The sequence below is a fragment of the Clupea harengus genome, chromosome 11, assembly GCF_900700415.2.
Source record: "Clupea harengus chromosome 11, Ch_v2.0.2, whole genome shotgun sequence".
Taxonomy (NCBI): domain Eukaryota; kingdom Metazoa; phylum Chordata; class Actinopteri; order Clupeiformes; family Clupeidae; genus Clupea; species Clupea harengus.
This window is the reverse complement of record NC_045162.1, coordinates 19,360,585-19,378,772: the sequence shown is the minus strand read 5'-3', so window position 1 is coordinate 19,378,772 and position 18,188 is coordinate 19,360,585. Positions and strand designations below refer to the sequence as shown.

At 45.7% G+C, this 18,188-nt stretch overlaps 3 protein-coding genes across 6 annotated transcripts in view; 1 reads left to right on the top strand and 2 right to left on the bottom strand.

The window, feature by feature from the left end:
- slc4a7 (solute carrier family 4 member 7) overlaps window positions 1-18,188 on the top strand; it is a 59,731-nt gene that overhangs the window by 29,684 nt on the left and 11,859 nt on the right. For 3 of the 4 annotated variants that reach the window (XM_031575950.2, XM_031575948.2, XM_012824577.3), the window contains exons 7-14: window positions 3,320-3,429; window positions 5,221-5,280; window positions 7,442-7,599; window positions 8,073-8,160; window positions 8,526-8,672; window positions 9,607-9,710; window positions 11,404-11,578; window positions 12,441-12,574. In XM_031575950.2, the coding sequence (XP_031431810.1) occupies window positions 3,320-3,429; window positions 5,221-5,280; window positions 7,442-7,599; window positions 8,073-8,160; window positions 8,526-8,672; window positions 9,607-9,710; window positions 11,404-11,578; window positions 12,441-12,574 (976 nt within the window). The remainder of the gene's footprint in view (window positions 1-3,319; window positions 3,430-5,220; window positions 5,281-7,441; window positions 7,600-8,072; window positions 8,161-8,525; window positions 8,673-9,606; window positions 9,711-11,403; window positions 11,579-12,440; window positions 12,575-18,188) is intronic. The other variant, XM_031575949.2, reaches the window with a different exon arrangement.
- On the bottom strand, window positions 13,559-15,403 carry LOC105897624 (complement C1q-like protein 3). Its single transcript, XM_012824574.3, has 4 exons — window positions 15,196-15,403; window positions 14,559-14,609; window positions 14,296-14,424; window positions 13,559-13,996 (listed from the first exon to the last, which is right to left on the bottom strand). Exons 1-4 carry the CDS (start codon window positions 15,332-15,334, stop codon window positions 13,716-13,718), a joined length of 600 nt encoding a protein of 199 aa, XP_012680028.1. The 5' UTR covers window positions 15,335-15,403; the 3' UTR covers window positions 13,559-13,715.
- On the bottom strand, window positions 16,501-18,153 carry LOC105897626 (complement C1q-like protein 3). Its single transcript, XM_031575951.2, has 4 exons — window positions 17,784-18,153; window positions 17,355-17,405; window positions 17,039-17,167; window positions 16,501-16,810 (listed from the first exon to the last, which is right to left on the bottom strand). Exons 1-4 carry the CDS (start codon window positions 17,920-17,922, stop codon window positions 16,530-16,532), a joined length of 600 nt encoding a protein of 199 aa, XP_031431811.1. The 5' UTR covers window positions 17,923-18,153; the 3' UTR covers window positions 16,501-16,529.

Below are 18,188 nucleotides of genomic sequence, written 5' to 3'. Positions count from 1 at the left end.
CCTCTTTTCTACTCCACTCTCCTCTCGTCTCTAGGGGAGGGTCTCTCCTCCTCCCGCCTGTCTCTGCTGAGGCGCACCTCCTCCATCGGCAGCCACAGCAGCCACTGCAGCCTCTCCCACTGCCGCCGCCTCAAGGAGAAACGCTTCTCCCTGGTCTCCCGCGCCTCCCTCCTCCTCAACCAGCTCCTGCCCAGCCCCACGTCCTCCCCAAACCCCTCCCCCACCGCCACCCCCACTGTAACCCCCACTGCTACCCCAACTGCCACCCCCAGACACACACCCCCCACCCCCCGAGGTTCTTCGCCAGCCCCACGCTCCCATGGCCCTCCCTTGCGTGGCCCTCAGCTTCTGGTTGGCCCCAGCGATCAGGAGGGGATTCCTCAGGTGGTGGTTTTCCCACCCAAAGAGGAGAGGGCGGAGCAGGAAGTTCCGGAAGAGCTCCCCCCGCACACAGGCACGCCCCTCAGAGAGGAGGGGCTAATGCCGGACCCCGCCCACCTGGCCTGGCTCTTGGCTCCTCGAGAAGGCAAATATCACGAGCAGTGAATCCATCTGCATGACAGCAATGAGCTTCTGTCTGCCTTAAACCCCCTTCACCCCTCATCCCAATAATAACACCTCACCCTCCCCATCTGTTTGTCACACATTCGGTGTGTACAAGCACAGTAAGGTTTAGGCTTTGCGTGTCTAAAGCGTGTGCTATGTGTTTGTGTGTCTGCAAGTTTATGTCTGTAGTCATATACAGTATCTGTGTGTGTGTGTTTTATTTGAAAAGCACACCATAACTGTCATGCATGGGCCTCTTTTTTGTGTGTGTGTGTGTGTGTGTGTGTGTGTGTGTGTGTGTGTGTGTGTGTGTGTGTGTGTGTGTGTGTGTGTGTGTGTGTGTGTGTGTGTGTGTGTGTGTGTGTGTGTGTGTGTGTGTGTGTGTGGTAGTTAACGTAAACACTAAACTGCCAGATTTGGCGTTGCCAGCCAAAGGTACTTCAGTGAGCTTATAATGCACTGTGCTGCTGTCTCAGAGGTGCTTCCCTGGCTGTCATTAGACACGTGGTTCACAGACTTGCATCTAAAGGTGCCTCACTTTCTTCACTCCGATTTAGAACCTGTCAGTTTAAAAATACACTTGAAGAAGAGGAGGAATTCTCTTCATACCAGACATGGAGTAAGAGACTGCTGTCAACTGCTTGACGATGGAGCGCTTGTGGGTAGGAGGGAAGGGTGAGAGGTTATCAGGACGTGGGGGGTGAGGGAGCGCTTATTTTTAGGAGCTGAGGTCAGTCGGACACCCTATGTGGTGGCAGCAGTAAGGTAAGACGACCTTTTTAAAGCCCAGATTTATGAAGTAGGCTGGTCACAAATCATATGTTCAGATATCTCTGATCTAACGTTCAGCAGGGACCCTAACAGGAGCAGCTGACTTTTAAAAGTAGAGCACGTTTACTTATATGTGGGATAACATCATCTTTAATGGGTAGTATACATTTACAGATTAAGTGTGTGTGCGAGTGTGAGTGTATTTTCTTCGTGCGCATTCGTTAGAACACGCACAAACACGTATGCAACCACGCAAGTACACAGACACACACACACACACACACACACACACACACAGCACTCTAACATGGTAAATCACACACAGACAGCACTAACATGGTAAATCTAACAGGTGAATTCAGCACCATGTTCTACCTCTCTCAGCAGCACTTGACAGGTCACTGGCGGGTGCTAATAAACGATGTGTGTGTGTGTGTGTGTGTGTGTGTGTGTGTTGTACGTGTGGAAGCTGAGATGAACTGTGGAGAGTCAGGCTCGTGTTGCACCCCTCTGACACCGTAACATGAGACCTGGGATGGCAAGAAACCTTGTGATGTCATGGTGTCCCTGCAGAGCAGCATTTTGCAATCGGGTGTGTGTGTGTGTGTGTGTGTGTGTGTGTGTGTGTGTGTGTGTCTGTAAAAGCTCGGAGTTGATGGAAGTGGAAAAAAATAATTTTCTCATAAAGTCATGAATTCTGAAACCGGGATTTTAGAGTCGTTGCAGTGTTGTCCTTGCTTGTGTGTGTGTTTGAGAGAGAGAGGGAGAGAGACGTAGATGGAGGCTGGTGCAGGGAATGAATCATAGAGAACCGCCCTGACACTGTAATGAATGCGGCTCAGCAGCATTTAAATTCCTTGGGAAAGGATCACATATGCTAGATGCTGACCTGAGTGGGCCAGGAGTCTGACCAATCCATTTTTTATTCCTGTGGAGTAAGGAACGCTTCTCAAGTCAACGCTCCTCTCACCAGCTTATTACCATTTAGAGGCGCCCGTGTGCAGCCAAATAATCGTCTGGAATAATAATGAGATCTGATGATGAACCCTTTCCACATCCCGACACAAAGACACACACACTCACACAGGCACACGCTCAAACACACACAGATGCTCACACAAACACACAGGCATACACTTTACACACAGCCCCCCCCCCCCCCACACACACACACACACACACACACACACACACACTCTCTTGTGACTGAGCTTTAGATGTGTAGATATTCGTCTAAGATCACGGAGCCTCCTCCATGTTCTAATCTCCCTCAAGATGCATTCCCCCTCCTCTCCACTCCCTCACCCCTTTCCTCGTGATTGCAGAGGTAATCTCCCTTAAATAAACCTTGCGGCTTGTTAGACAAGCCATCTATTTGCCACCTTCTTTTTTTTTTTTTTTGGTGAGTTGAAGCGGAGTGGTGCATCCTATTAACAGGGTTTATTTCTGGCGAACAGACACCACCACATGGAACTCACACATGCTCACGCCTCTCCTCCCCTCCTTTCTGAAGTGGCCAGACCCGAACTGGTACACTGCAGGGCTGACTACTGAAAGCACACCCACCCACCTGTGCTCAAATCTGCCCCGGCTTCCTTCTTACCCCTCGGTATTTCCCCCTTACTGTCCCCATGGATGTTGTTGTTTGTTTGTTTGTTGGTTGGTTGGTTGGTTGGTTAGCTTTCTTCTACCACATACTGAATATTTTCCAGCTAACGGAAACGATGTGGATGTGTATAGATTTTCTGCCTCAGGCCACAGATTGTATAAAAGCTGTGTGTGTGTGTGTGTGTGTTATTTGCTGGCTCTTGGCGTAATTCTCAATGCTTGGAACAGTTTGCGTTGCTCTGTGAAGTTGAGCTGAAGTCGAGCTGAAGTTGAGCTGTGGTTGTTTAATGCTGTGTTGTGTCGTGAAGAAAAAAAAACTCAAAGTGACTTGTAGCAAATTTTTCCTAGCCACTTATTGGTCTTTTCCCTCCTCCCCCCCAATCCTTGTTGCCAGGGTTGTTGGCGTCCCCGCAATCGGCCCCTGGGAACCTGGAGAACAGCAAGCCCAGTGAGGGCCGCATCAACGGAGCGAGCCGTGAGAACAGCACAGTGGACTTCAGCAAGGTAAACCCTTTGCTGTTTGTTTCTTTTCATTTTGCTTGTTTTCTTTTTCTAATGAGCTATTTGTTCTTCTAGTCATCCATTATCCCAGAAAAGCAACCACACAAATGCGCACACACACACACACACACACACACACACACACACACACACACAAACCCCAGACTACTTTGGACACACTGAACCTCGTTGTAAAGCCACTGCATTTCTACACTGGGATGAAGTCAGCACTTCCTTTGGCCACTCTGGTTAGTTTTTTTCCACCCTCAAAGTCCACGTCTACCCTTGTCTTGGCTTTATTTTTCTGCCTTTCTGCCTTAGTCACCAGACACCCCAACCTCACCCTCTTTTCTAGCAGCATATCTGTGCCGTAACTCAAGACGGACTGAATGAAGATCTTCGAATTTCTGTTGATACCCCATATTTTGAACCTTCTGCATTATTCTTTTCCCTAAAGGCCACAGCAAAGCCAAAACATGGTATGAGGTCAAATGGTTGTTACCTTACCTTATAGTACCTCTCGGAGGCCAATGGTGCGACTGACTTTAGTGAGATCCAGCTGTGGAAGCTGTTTCCTATAGTACTCAGATGTTTTCTCAGTCAACAACTAGGATCGATCAAAGGCCACAGAAATGTAGGTCTTTAGGAAGGCTCAGCTGTGTGAGACCTTCTGTGCTGTTAGCTGCCAAAAATGTCTACTCTTACCCAGTCTTCACTGTAGCGCACACACACACACACACACACAGACACACACACACACACTCAAACTCCTGTCTTTGAGAATTTCTTGTAAGTTTGTTTCAAAGCCACACTGGTTCTGTCACATTCCCGTTAATCCTGTCTTGAGCTGGTCAGCGGTCAAATCTTTCCTCTGCAGCAGGTCTCTCTGTCAACCGCAGATCTGCTGTCCTCTCACATAGACAACTTAATCGTAGGGTGCTGAAGTGCTGTACAACACAACCCAGATATAAGACTTTCAAATTATTCTCTTCAACGGAGGGGATTAAGCACATTTCAGAATGAGGAAGCAATACCCTGTATTTTGCATATTGGAGTTCCAATTTGGATAGGGTTGAAATCCACAAGATCAGCATGTAGATCAGTACTGAATCCTTGAACACCTCTTGGTTTAAAAGAGTTTAAGATGGTAAATGTTGGGTGGTCACACTGAACAGATCTATAAAATGAACTTGTTACACAGCTATTAATATGAAGTGTCTTCAAGATGAGACTATTTTTTGACACGTACATTAATATTTATGTTTACATTGTAGTGAAAGTATGAAACTGCTGGCTAGACGTCTACATCACAGTGTTTCATGTGATTTGGCTCTTCGATGTTGGTTATTTGAGGTTCAACCTGTTGAGCTAAAAGACAACACATATTATTTTACCCTTCACAGAAGAGTAGTTTGTTCTTGGGGGCATGAGTTTGGACTAAGGGGAAGTAGATTAGAATGTGTAGAATGAGCACAACTTCCTTATGATATCACTTGTCTTGTCCGGTTTTGTAATACAGTATAGACGTCTTAGTCTTTCCTGTGAATTGGCTCTTCGATGTTGGTTATTTGAGCCTGAGGTTCAACCTGTTGAGCTAAAAGACAACACATATTATTTGACCCTTCACAGAAGAGTATTGAGTTCTTGGGGGCATGAGTTCTGACCAAGGGGAAGTAGATTAGAATGTGTAGAATGAGCACAGAACTTTCTTTATGATATCTCTTGTCTTGTCTGGTTTTGTGCCCATAACCTACCCATCCCCAACACCCCCGCCCCGACCACCACATGTTCCAGGACTGCCACCCGTTTCACTGTAGTTGTGGTGCCCTAGGAGGGGGTACCAGAAGGCCAACCGTAAGTCTCTCTGTTCCCCAGACACTGTTTGGGTTGTTGGTTGTCGTTGGTCAGTGTCGTGTTGTGGAGAGTGCCCTGTGACTGTCATTTTTGTCGTCGAGTCCTGTGCTTGTGACTGGCCTGTAATGACTGTGGTTGTCTGGTAGAGTTTTGTGGCATGCCTGTGATGAGATAGGCCTCAGTGTTGTAATCTAGTCTCTGGACCTGTGAGAATAATTCTTAAAGCACACAGTGATCATAGAGCTTTGCGATTTTTATTTTTTATTTTTTTGTAACTAACTGTGATTTTTAATCTTTTTTTTATTTTTTTTTATTTTTTTTGTGTACTTAGTCATTATAATCCAAACACCAACGGTCCCAGAAAACTGAAATCCTAGAGTGCCAATGTAAGAGACACCTCCCCACCCAGTGTGAATCAGAAAGAGTCATCTCAAGTAACTGTCAGCGAAGAGAAATGAACGTCCCTGGAGTAAAGGAAGAGCTCCTAGAGGTGTATAAGTACAATATTTGTTATTGTTTCAGTAACCAACTCTGAAGTATAGGGTAGGGCCATACGGTGTGGTCCACAGTTCGGACAGTTATGACACAGGAGTTCCCACGGGTGCAAATCCAGGTTAGCTAAGCGGGACTCGCGGATAGGAAAACATTCCCAGGTATGGAGGCGGTGTTATGTCCACAGCCTAGCTTGAGTCAGAGTATCACTGGTCGGGATAACACTGGTCCCCACCCAGAGTGGAGTCAGTGATCCCACTAAACACCAGCTGACTGTGGCCCAGAACTGGGTCAGATCAGGCCCCGAGATGGCAGGTATTCTTTTTTTCTCTCGCTCTCTCTCTCTCTCTCTCTCTCTCTCTCTTTTTCTCTCTCCCCCTTTTTTCCTCTCTCTCTCTCTCCATCTCTGTCTCTCTCTTTGTCGGTTGGAGGTTGTAATGTTTTATGTGTCTAGTGGTAAAATTGTGTGACACAGTTAGTCAATGGTTTAATAAAGTAGAGGTAAACCTCTCTCTCTTTCTTCGTGTTTCTCTTTCTCTCTCTCTTTCTCTCTCTCGCTCTCACTCCTCTCTTTCTCTTGTCAAATGACTGTGGTTTCAGGTTGTTTGTCTCCATAGTTGTGCAATCCCTGCCCTGAGGTTCTTCATGTGAAATCTCTGTTGTAAATATTGTGTGAGCATGCTCTGTGGTGTTCCACAAGGACTTGCTGTAAGGAAGTGAGTTCACGTGCTTGGTGCTCTGAGTAGAGTGCAATTACTACTGTACTGGGCATAATGTTAACCTGGCTCCTGCCCTTCCGTGGCAGCAGAGGTGGGCCCTTCTGACCAGAGCTCTTCTTCAGTAATTGTAGCGCTGCCAGAAACCCAAGGCTGCTGCCAGATTTCTTGCTTCAGCCTGCCAGCATGACAGCTCGAGGGGAGCGAGTGCCAGGGCCTGCTAGCCTTGTGTTGAGGCTCACAGCATTCCTCTTCAGATTCTTTTTACTACTAACCATCCTCGCCCCTTCCTCCTTCCAGTCTGTTTGGTGTTGTCGTTGTTGTTGATGGGACTGCACATAACTAGCATATCCATCCCAGGATAAGAATATATGAGGATCAGTGTGTGTGTGTGTGTGTGCGTGTGTTTTTGTACGTTTTTTTACTTACTACAGCATGGTTTATGTTACTGGAGTGTGTGTTTGACAGCAGGTGGTGTGTGTGTGTGTGTGTGCGTGTGTGTGTATGTGTCGCATAAATATATAACTTTTCTCTTGTGTAGTTTTTTGGAATGAAGTGCTACAGCTCATCTATACATACCAAGGAAGGACATTTAACTTCCCATTTTTTACTCTCAGTGTACATAGATAATACCCCCTCTTACACACACACACACACACACACACACACACACACACACACACACACACACACAGAGAGAGACTTTTCACACACACACAGAGAGACACTTTTCGGGATGGTGTGGTGTGTGGGGCGTTACACACCTGCTCCCTTTTCTCCTTCTCAATGGCTGACGTGTTGCACCGCCTGCCCCTGATTTTGGGGTGCTCTCTTTGCCATGTCATATATATACACACACATACTGATGTGCAAACACGTACACACACACACACTCACTGTCTCTCTCTCTCTCTCTCTCTCTCTTAATGAATGTGTGACCCCCCCCCATGCAGGTGGACATGCACTTCATGAAGAAGATCCCCCCTGGGGCTGAGGCCTCTAACGTGCTGGTGGGGGAGGTGGATTTCCTGGAGCGACCCATCATCGCCTTCATCCGATTATCCCCCGCCGTGCTGCTCACGGGCCTCACCGAGGTCCCTGTGCCCACCAGGTATCCCACGCACACACAGAGCGCAAACTCAAGAACCCTCTCCAATTCACACACATATGAGATGCACTCCATTTAAACCACAGCCTTAGTTTGAACTGTCACAACTCCACACACACACACCTCCATACTTGGTATTATAAATCATTAACATACTGCTTCATCCCTTATGGACTATAATTACATTTTTCAATTCATTTTTATTTATATAACGCCAAAACAATCAAACAGAGACCAGGGCCTGAACCCTGAACTATACTGACCTGACCATGTGTGACACGTGTACTCGCGGAGTAATGCATTTATGCAGTAAACACATGTATTACACGTGTACTTGTGGAGTAATGCATTTATGCAGTAAACACATTTAGTACATGTGTACTTGAGGAGTAGTGTATTTATGCAGTAACCATATTTAGTACATCTGTACTTGAGGAGTAGTGTATTTATGCATTTGGCGTGTGCTCTACGGGCAGGTTCCTGTTTCTGCTGCTCGGACCTTTTGGGAAAGGGCCCCAGTACCATGAGATTGGGCGGTCCATAGCCACCTTAATGACCGATGAGGTAAGACCGTCTCTCTCTGATCTTCAGGCTTGGTTTTAACCAAGCTTCCATGTAGTTGTTGCCTTAACCTGCAAAATGGTTGTCCTCTTTGAGCTATGCCATAGCACAAATCTTTAATGTCAATATTTAATTAACATCTTTAATGTCAACCTGTAATGAAATCTTTAATGTTACTCTTTAATTAGCATCTTAAAAGTTAACCTTTAATTAAGATCTTTAATTTACTTATATCTATTTTTGATTATGTTGATGTTCTGTGGGGTATAGACCTCAAGCTATGTAGCATTGATCTGTTAATTGCTGGCATCATGTAATGGGCCATTAATCATGATCATGATTTCTGTCACTCTTACCCTTACACACAGATTTTCCATGATGTAGCATACAAGGCCAAAGACCGTAATGACCTTTTGTCGGGGGTCGATGAGTTTCTCGACCAGGTGACTGTGCTGCCCCCTGGAGAGTGGGACCCCACTATCCGCATTGAACCGCCAAAGAGTGTCCCGTCTCAGGTAGGGGGGCCCCTCTATGCTTTACTCACCCTTTCCCTGTTATTGGGCACTTGTAGCAGTAAGTGGTTAAGATCTGTCTTAGCTGAAGGAGCTCATTTGATTATTATCAATCAATTAATAACCTGAATAAGTTATTTACAGACTAAGAAGAAGAGAACCTTGCACACATCGCCTAGGTATCACATAGAGATGCATTCCAGAAACACAACATAATTACCCATTTATTTAAAGGTAGAGTCTGCGATTCTGGCAAAACGTTGTTGATGGACCTCAACAGTCAATGAAATGACTCCCCATCCCTTCTGTACTCCTGAAGCAACATGCTGATTGGCTGGTATTGTTTATGGCTTGGTCCGAGCAATTAGGTTTGTTTCCCATTGACAGCACCAGGACTGTGTACAAACTGTCTTATTTTCAGTGCACACACTCAACGGACAGTTAGAGGACAGTGAGGGTCAATTACCTGAATTACACAAAAGTGTATTGGATTAGAATCACAGACTCCACCTTTAACTCATACAAGGTCCTCAGTATGTGGGAAACATGTTATTAAAACATGTCCTGGGTTAGCACTGGGGCGAGTGTTACAAGTGTAATAATATGGCAAATCTATATTAATGATAAGTACAGTGTAAGAAGCACAATTACAATGAAGTGGTTGTGCTTTGTAGCTTGACACTAATCATAACTTCAATTGAGGCAGAGAGTTTGGCCTGATGGAGTCTCTGCCATTGAATGATGGATGGTAACAGCAAAGCAACTCTTCGGATAATGGACACCAGAACTGTAGACAGAGTTAGGATGATTAAATTAAGATTGAATGTAGAGATATCAAGCCTACAGCTGGCAGAGCCAGACCGGAGCCACCAACACATCTGGTGTCTGTGCCCACCTGCATCACCCATACCACCTATGCCACTTGTGCCACTTACAGGAGAAGAGGAAGATGCCCTCTCTACCCAACGGCTCTGCTCACACGTCAGATACCGTTAAAGAGGAGGAACACGAGGCTGGGCCAGAACTGCAGAGAACGGGGAGGTGAGTCACACACAGAGACGCACGCACGCACGCACGCACACGCACAGACAGACACACATACAGTACATACATACACACACATACATTTCAGACACCATGTGACAGTTCTTCAGTGAATTTAGTCTTGACTCTCTGTCTTCATGTAATCCCAAGTTGCATTGGTTTCTGCTAGTTTCACAGTTCTTCCTGATGTCTTTTAGTTTTTCAATCTGCAGTGTACTTTGTTACTTTCTTTCTTCAACAGCATATACATATGTCACTGGAATGCTTCAATATTAATAATAAGGATAGAAAATAACTGTCCAAGACAAATGATTTGTGAAACAACTTAAGTGCCTAAAACTTTTGCACAGTCCTGTATATCCATACAAGCACATACACTTGCGCATACAGACACATGGGCACACACAGGCATGCACACATACACAGGCACAGACACACACATTGCACAAATTATTTCACACACAAGTACACATATGTTTTCAGAAACTGAATTGAAGTACGTAGAAATATGCTTAAGTTTGTAAGAACAATTTAATTTTGAAACACAAAATGCACACACTAGCTTCTCAAGCTAGGAGCATCTGAATGATGCTATATCCAGTTGCAATGAAGGTTAGGGCGATGAGTGTCATGTCTGTGCAGATCCTGAACTCATGTGACCCTACTCTTGTAGATGGAGCCATTGTGTGTGTGTGTGTGTGTGTGTGTGTGTGTGTGTGTGTGTGTGTGTGTGTGTGTGTGTGTGTGTGTGTGTGTGTGTGTGTGTGTGTGTGTGTGTGTGTGTGTGTGTGTGTGTGTGTGTGTGTGTGTGTGTGTGTGTGTGTGTGTGTGTGTGTGTGTGTGTGTGTGTGTGTGTGTGTGTTTGTGTTTCCTCTAAGTCTCTTTTGATGAAGGAGAACTGCTCCAGACCTAAGAGGCCCCTTATTAAACCTGCATTAGAGATTTTGGGGTGAGGGGTTGCAGGGGGGTGGGGGTCGTTGGTTTCTGTAATGGCACACATTTTTAAAAAGGCCTTTCATGTCTCCTTGTGTTAAATTAAAGGAGGTATATTTAGCCGGAGCAGGCACACTTTGATGTGAGCTTAAAAGCCGCATAACAGCCCTTTGTGCCTGAGAAGCAGGCCATTTAAGAGGCATTGAGGAGCAGTGCCGCACTGGGCAGATGCACTGTGACCTGCACATCTGGAGTGAGGTAGATGGAGATAGAGAGTGATGGAGATGGAGATAAAGAGTGAGGGAGAGAGAGAGAGAGAGTGAGGGAGCGAGAGATTGAGGGAGATAGAGGGGAGGAGAGAGAGAGACCGACATAGGGTGTTGAGATGAAATAAGAAGAGGCTACAGTGTGGGGACTCCACATGTGCTTTTGTGGGCTTGTTTAGAATCAGAAACTATGATGGGGGGGGGGGGGGGGGGGGGGGGGGGGGGGGGGGGGGGGGGGGGGGGGGTCTGTGTGTAAGATAAAAACAATAACAATTGAAAATGAATGTATTATAATCTGTAATCCCCCCCCTCCCTCTGTTTCTGTTCTGTACATTCCTCTCCTTACCTCTCCGCCCCTTTCTCTATACTGCCCCATCTGTCTTCCTGCCTCTTTATTTCTATTTCTTTCTTTCTTTCTCTCTCTCTCTCTCTCTCTCTATCCCCCCTTCTCTATATCGAACCTATCCCCCTCTCCCCCTTCCCTCTCTCAGGATATTTGGTGGTCTGGTGCGGGATGTGATGAGGAAGGCTCCGTTCTACTGGAGTGACGTTCGGGACGCCATGAGCCTGCAGTGCTTGGCCTCTGTCCTCTTCCTGTACTGCGCCTGCATGTCGCCCGTCATCACCTTCGGGGGCCTGCTGGGGGAGGCCACCAAGGGCAACATTGTGAGTTTAAACCCCCCAGGGTTTACCCAGCGCCAACCCCCCCAGCCTTTCATGCCCATTCATACTCACTGCCTGAAGATTAATTAGGAATGTCTCTTTTGTCTTTTTTTTTCTCTCTTTCTCTCTCTCTCTCTCTCCCTCCCTCTCTGTGTCTTTATGTATTTAGTTTTGAATCTCCCTCCTTCTTTCTCTCTCTCTCTCTCTCTCTCATATGCATGGCCTCTCTCTCTACTTCTTCTTTATTTACTTCTTTATGTATTAGTTTTTCCAAACCCTTTCTCTTACTCTGTTTCTGTTCAACTGCTCATCTTCGCAACATTAAATATTGTTTTATCAGGCAACTAGTTTTGGTATCATATTCAAATTCATTTTAATGGCATATGGTGTGGGGGATAATTTCTTGGCACACTTTGGGCCGCTTTTGAGCATCAATGGAGCATCATTTATATGCCACAGCCTAGCTGTGTATTGCTGCTGACCGTGGCTACTTTCAGCAGCATAAGACGCTATGTCACAAAGCTCATATCATCAGTTCACTATAATCAAATGGCCTCCACTGTCACCAGATCTCAATCCAATAGAGCATAGTTGGGACATGGTGGAACAGAGGATATGCTTCATGAAGATGCCCGCAAATCAGCAGCAACTCCAATCCAAATATGGACTAAAATCAAGCACAAAGGCAACAGGGGCAAGGTCTCTGAGGAATGTTTCCAGCACCTTGTTGAATACGCCACAAAGAATTAAGGCATTTCTAAGGACGAACAATAATACTAGGAAGGTGTACCTAATGAAGTGGCCAGTGAGTGTATGTTGCCCTCTCTTAAACCCAGCCTGTCCCGCGCTTTTCTCTTCCTTGTAGAGTGCCATTGAGTCTCTGTTTGGGGCCTCTCTGACAGGCGTGGCTTACTCCCTGTTCGCCGGACAGCCGCTCACCATCCTGGGCAGCACAGGGCCTGTGCTCGTGTTCGAGAAAATCCTCTTCAAATTTTGCAGGTAAGAGCCAAAAATGGACAGGTGTGGCCAACTACACTGCCCCCATTTTTAAAATCTCCTTATACTGTATATGTATTTTTTATAGTCTTACAAGACAGTCCTCTAAAGGTAAAACAAAATAAGGAATTAAATCATCGCTATATTATGCCACACAGTTTTATTCCGGTTATAAAAACCAGGAGAATAGAGAATGTTCGGTCAGAGACAATATGTGGAAGTGAATGGTTAGGTGACCCAGTCTGGGTATCTGTGTGTAAGTTGTGTGATATGTGTGGCAACTGTGTATATGTGTGTACGATGTGTGGTATGTGCCGCTAAATGAAATGTGTCTAAGTGACGCATAACTTGGAGTTGCTTGTAATCTTGTGAAGAGACTACACACACTTCCCTTCTGCAGCCATTCCAGTCACACTGATAGCTCTGTCGCCAGTGGATTCCACAAGTGGTGGTTTTACACTCTTTTTTTTTTTTGGTCGAGGGACACCGTTTCAGATTGGTTTGGCACGATGACTTGTTACACTATTGTGACCCCTACTGGTCAGTTAGAAATGCATTCTCCCCCTTCCTCATTGGAGGTTAACAGGTCTGAACGTTCTCTGAGTAGAAGATGTGAAATGATCACAGAATGGATTGGAAGGTTAAGGGAGAAGGTGTTAATGTGTTGGATGTCTCAGCAAGAAGAGAGAGAGGCAGCTGAGAGAGGCCTTTGGTTTAGAGAGTTTAGAACGACACAGAGTATTATACTCAAAAGAATACTGCCAAATATTCTTTGGTTTGGTATGTAAAAGTATATAAAATCACTCGTTTTAATAAAGCAGCAACTAATTTTATTATTTTTATTCCTTGTTGACTAAGTTAGTGGGTTCTAGTTACTTGGGGAGGGGGGGGGATCTTTATTTCCTATTTCTTAATTTGTTCTAAGCTATTATTGTAGTGGAACGAGGACTTTCAAATTATTGAATCAATTTGTCCCAAAAACAAAAATAGAATTAGAAAAGTCTTTATTGTCGTTCTATTCACATACAACCAAATTTGGCACCACAGTTGGTGTGGTCTTCAGATCTTTTGGGCTCCTCCCCTGCTCCTCCTCCTCCGTCTCCTCTTCCTCGTCTCCCTCCTCTCTTCCTCTCCTTGTCCTGCTTCACATGGCGTAGAGCAGGAAGGCGGTGAAGGTGCTGTGGCGGTTGGAGTTGTCCCAAATCTGTGTGTTTACCCACAGCTTCATGTGAAGCTGCTCTCCCTTCACCAGCTGCAAGGTGGCACCATTGGATGCCGTGTCGCTTCCCTCGCCGGAGGGCTGCTCGTGGACTATCATAACTTTCTCATATCCCTTGTAAAGCATGGCGGAGATTGCGCCATCGTTCGGTCCGTTGGCGGTGAAGCGCACGTAGTACACTCCGTTCACGGGGGCTGTGAACATTCCTATGCAAGAGGAAGGGCCACACAGAAAGAGACGGAGAGAAACAAAAGCCTTTAAAAGCCAGTTTGTTTATGTCTGAAGGCCTAAATAAATAGCTTTTTCCATTTTCCCTCCAAACATCAGCCTTGTTGACTAAGTCAGTGGATTGTAGTTACTTCTGATATATTTATATGAAATAAATATGCAAAGGAGGAACAACAAAAGCTCTTAGATAAAACTGAACTAACTCTAAGTGGGCCTTGAAGCGTTTTTACAAGTGTATGTTACAACACCGTGTGTGTGTGTGTGTGTGTTACAACACCTGTTTCTGAGTTGTATGCCTCGCCAACATTCGTGATGATGTCTTTGTAGATTAGTGCCTTGTCGCCAGACACAGCTTTAACCATTCCGTTTCCACCCAGTGACGCAGTGAAGGCCACTTTTGGTACATCTGTGAGGAAACATGATGTCAGTTCCTACAGTTCTCACTAGGGCATGATTCATGTAAATCAAGTAAACAAAGACAGTAACATTACAACACAGAGTGCACACACACACACACACACAAAAGGCATGATAACCTACCTTTCAGCTCCTTGAGTTCTTTCTCTGCGACGGTCAATCTGTGGGCTTGGTCTGGGGGACGACATTAAACAGAGTTGAGAGTCTAACACGTGCACCTCACTGGCGTGACCCACACATGTCCCGTCTCTGCCTGACTCTGGGCTGTGCTCAGCTTCCTCCCAGTCCCAACTGTCTAAGAAGCACCATATGAATGCCCCTCTATCCCCCCTGTTGTAGTGTTGGTAGTACCCCCTCTATCCCCCCTGTTGTAGTGTTGGTAGTGCCCCCTCTATTCTGTATATAGTCTGTGTATTCTTGTTACTTGTTGCGTTCTCGTCATTAATGTTATGTGTTTGTGTCTCCGTGTTTTCTCCGTGTTCCTAGAGTTCTGTATTAATTCATTAAGTTTCTCGTGTTGCCGACCTTGGACTGTACAACGACTTCTCTATTGCCTATGCCCATTTGGATTTGTTTGCCTGCTCTTGGACTGCCTACCTGTGTACCGAACCCTGCTAAGTAAAACGTTTACCTTTCAATCTACTGCTGTGTTCTTAGTCGTGCGTTTGAGTTCAGCACATCACCTACAATTCGTAACAAGTGTTGGTAGTGCCCCCTCTATTCCCCGCTGTAGTTTGATCGGTGCCCTGTGGTGTTTTACCCTGAGTGATGATCTTCAGGTCCTCCACCAGGGCCTTGAGCTGGATCAGCTGGGTGGAGGTGTCTGTGTCGCCCCTGTCCACAGGCAGACCGTGGGCGAGCACCAGGGCCGTCAGCGCGAACATTAGACGAAGCAGCATCTCGCAGTCTCTCTCTGGTTGAGCTTAAGTGCTGGAGGATAAGGGGAACACAAACACACGAGCCACAGGCAGAGCTTTTATAGTGCATGGGTTACCAACACCCCCCTAAACACACACACTAAACCCACAAACCTTTGGTCTTTGATACACAGTTCTTGTGCAAATGTCACAAATTATAATTTTTTTTGACCTACTCAAATGTATTGATTTAAATGAGTGGCTGCATTTTATTAATCACTGGAGTCTTGCCCTCTGACCAACTGCACGGACATTGTAAATCAAAGCTAGGCTGTTGTTACAACCAGAGATGACCTAAATCTGGAACAGTTTTTCTTCCAAAACAGCGGCTTTTTCTCCATCTGATTCACATGATCTGATCTGATCATAGAATGGATTTGAAGGCTCAGGGAGAAGGTGTTAACTTGTTGGATGTCAGCAGGAAGAAAGAGAGGCAGCTGAGAGAGGCCTTTGGTTTAGAGAGTTTAGAACAACACAGAGTATATACATACTAAAAAAAAAATACTGCCAAATATTCTTGGGTTTGGTATGTAAAGGTATATAAAATCACTTGTTTTAAAAACAGCAGCATGTCACTAATTTTATTATTTGTATTGCTTGTTGACTAAGTTAGTGGGTTCTAGTTACTTGGGGGGGGGGCTGTCAATGGTGGCAAATAATCACGCAAAACAACAAACAGATAAAAAATACATTGAAAATCAAAATATGAAATAAATATTCAGGAACAACAAAAGCTCCTAGATTAAACTGAATTTACTCTAAGTGGGCTTGGAAGCGTTTTTACAAGTGTGTGTGTGTGTGTGTGTGTGTGTGTGTGTGTGTGGTTTGGGGTATTGATCCCTATGGTGTTTTGTCACCAAAATATTTCAAACAAATGTACACCTAAGGTTGACTTTTAAACTAGCAGTTTGAATCAGCATTAACTTTAAATCTTTATTTCCTATTTCTTAATTTTTTCTAAGCCTTTTATTGTAGTGTAACGAGGACTTTCAAATTACTGAATGAATTTGTCCCAAAAACAAACTAGAAATAGAATTAGAAAAGTCTTTATTGTCGTTGTATTCACATACAACCAAATTTGGCACCACAGTTGGTGTGGTCTCCAGATCTTTTGGGCTCCTCCCCTGCTCCTCCTCCTCTATCTCGTCTCTTCCTCTCTTCCTCTCCTTGTTCTGCTTCACATGGCGTAGAGCAGGAAGGCGGTGAAGGTGCTGTGGCGGTTGGAGTTGTCCCAGATCTGTGTGTTGTGCCACAGCTTCATGTGAAGCTGCTCTCCCTTCACCAGCTGCAAAGTGGCACCATTGGATGCCGTGTCGCTCCCCTCGCCGGAGGGCTGCTCGTGGACTATCAGAAGTTGCTCATATCCCTTGTAGAGCACGGCGGAGATTGTGCCGTCGTTCGGTCCGTTGGCGGTGAAGCGCACGTAGTACACTCCGTTCACGGGGGCTGTGAACATTCCTATGTATGCAAGAACAAGGGCCACACAGAAAGAGACGGAGAGAAACAAAAGCTTTTAATAGCCAGTATGTTTATGTCTGAAGGCCTAAATAAATAGCTTTTTTCCATTTTCCCTCCAAACATCAGCCTTGTTGACTAAGTCAGTGGGTTGTAGTTACTTTTCATATATTTATATGAAATAAATATGCAAAGGAAGAACAACAAAAGCTCCTAGATAAAACTGAACACCTGTTTCTGAGTTGTATGCCTCGCCAACATTCGTGATGATGTCTTTGTAGATTAGTGCCTTGTTGCCATATAAAGATTTAACCATTCCGTTTCCACCCAGTGACGCAGTGAAGGCCACTTTTGGTACATCTGTGAGGAAACATGATGTCAGTTCCTATAGACTGTTTATTTCTCACTAGGGCATGATTCATGTAAATCAAGTAAACAAAGACAGTAACATTACAATACAAAAACACAGAGTACACACACACACACACACACACACACACCCACACACACACACACACACACACACACAAAAGGCATGTTAACCTACCTTTCAGCTCCTTGAGTTCTTTCTCTGCGACGCTCAATCTGTGGGCTTGGTCTGGGGGACGACATTAAACAGCGTTGAGAGTCTAACACGTGCACCTCACTGGCGTGACCCACACATGTCCCGTCTCTGCCTGACTCTGGGCTGTGCTCAGCTTCCTCCCAGTCCCAACTGTCTAAGAAGCACCATATACAGTAAATGCTGTATTTGCCCCCTCTATCCCCCCTGCTGTAGTGTTGGTAGTGCCCCCTCTATCCCAACGCTGTAGTGTTGCTGGTGCCTCCTCTATCCCCCCCGCTGTAGTGTTGGTAGTGCCCCCTCTATCCCCCCCGCTGTAGTGTTGGTAGTGCCCCCTCTACCCCCCTGCTGTAGTGTTGGTAGTGCCCCCTCTATTCCCCGCTGTAGTTTGATCGGTGCCCCGTGGTGTTTTACCCTGAGTGGTGTTCTTCAGGTCCTCCACCAGGGCCTTGAGCTGGATCAGCTGGGTGGAGGTGTCTGTGTCGCCCCTGTCCACAGGCAGACCGTGGGCGAGCACCAGGGCCATCAGCACGAACATCAGACGAAGCAGCATCTCGCAGTCTCTCTCTGGTTGAGCTTAAGTGCTTGAGGAAAAGGGGAACACAAATACACGACCCACAGCCAGAGCTTTTATAGTGCATGGGTTACCAACACCCCCTTACACACACACACACACACACACACACACAAACCTTTGGTCTTTGACACACAGTTCTTGTGCAAATGTCACAATTGATTTATCTTTTTTGACCCGCTCAAAATTATTGATTTAAATGTATAGCTGCATTTTATAAGTCACTGGAGTCTTTCCCTCTGACC

Excerpts from the sequence above, each read along its gene's own strand:
- LOC105897624 (XM_012824574.3), bottom strand. The coding sequence starts at position 15,334 with ATGCTGCTTCGTCTAATGTTCGCGCTGACGGCCCTGGTGCTCGCCCAC. Across the intron at positions 14,425-14,558 it reads AGAACTCAAGGAGCTGAAAG|ATGTACCAAAAGTGGCCTTC; the intron begins GTAGGTTATCAT and ends GTTTCCTCACAG. Across the intron at positions 13,997-14,295 it reads GGCATACAACTCAGAAACAG|GAATGTTCACAGCCCCCGTG; the intron begins GTGTTGTAACAC and ends CCTCTTGCATAG.
- LOC105897626 (XM_031575951.2), bottom strand. The coding sequence starts at position 17,922 with ATGCTGCTTCGTCTGATGTTCGTGCTGATGGCCCTGGTGCTCGCCCAC. Across the intron at positions 17,406-17,783 it reads CCTGAAGAACACCACTCAGG|ACCAAGCCCACAGATTGAGC; the intron begins GTAAAACACCAC and ends GTCGTCCCCCAG. Across the intron at positions 16,811-17,038 it reads GGCATACAACTCAGAAACAG|GAATGTTCACAGCCCCCGTG; the intron begins GTGTTCAGTTTT and ends TTGCATACATAG.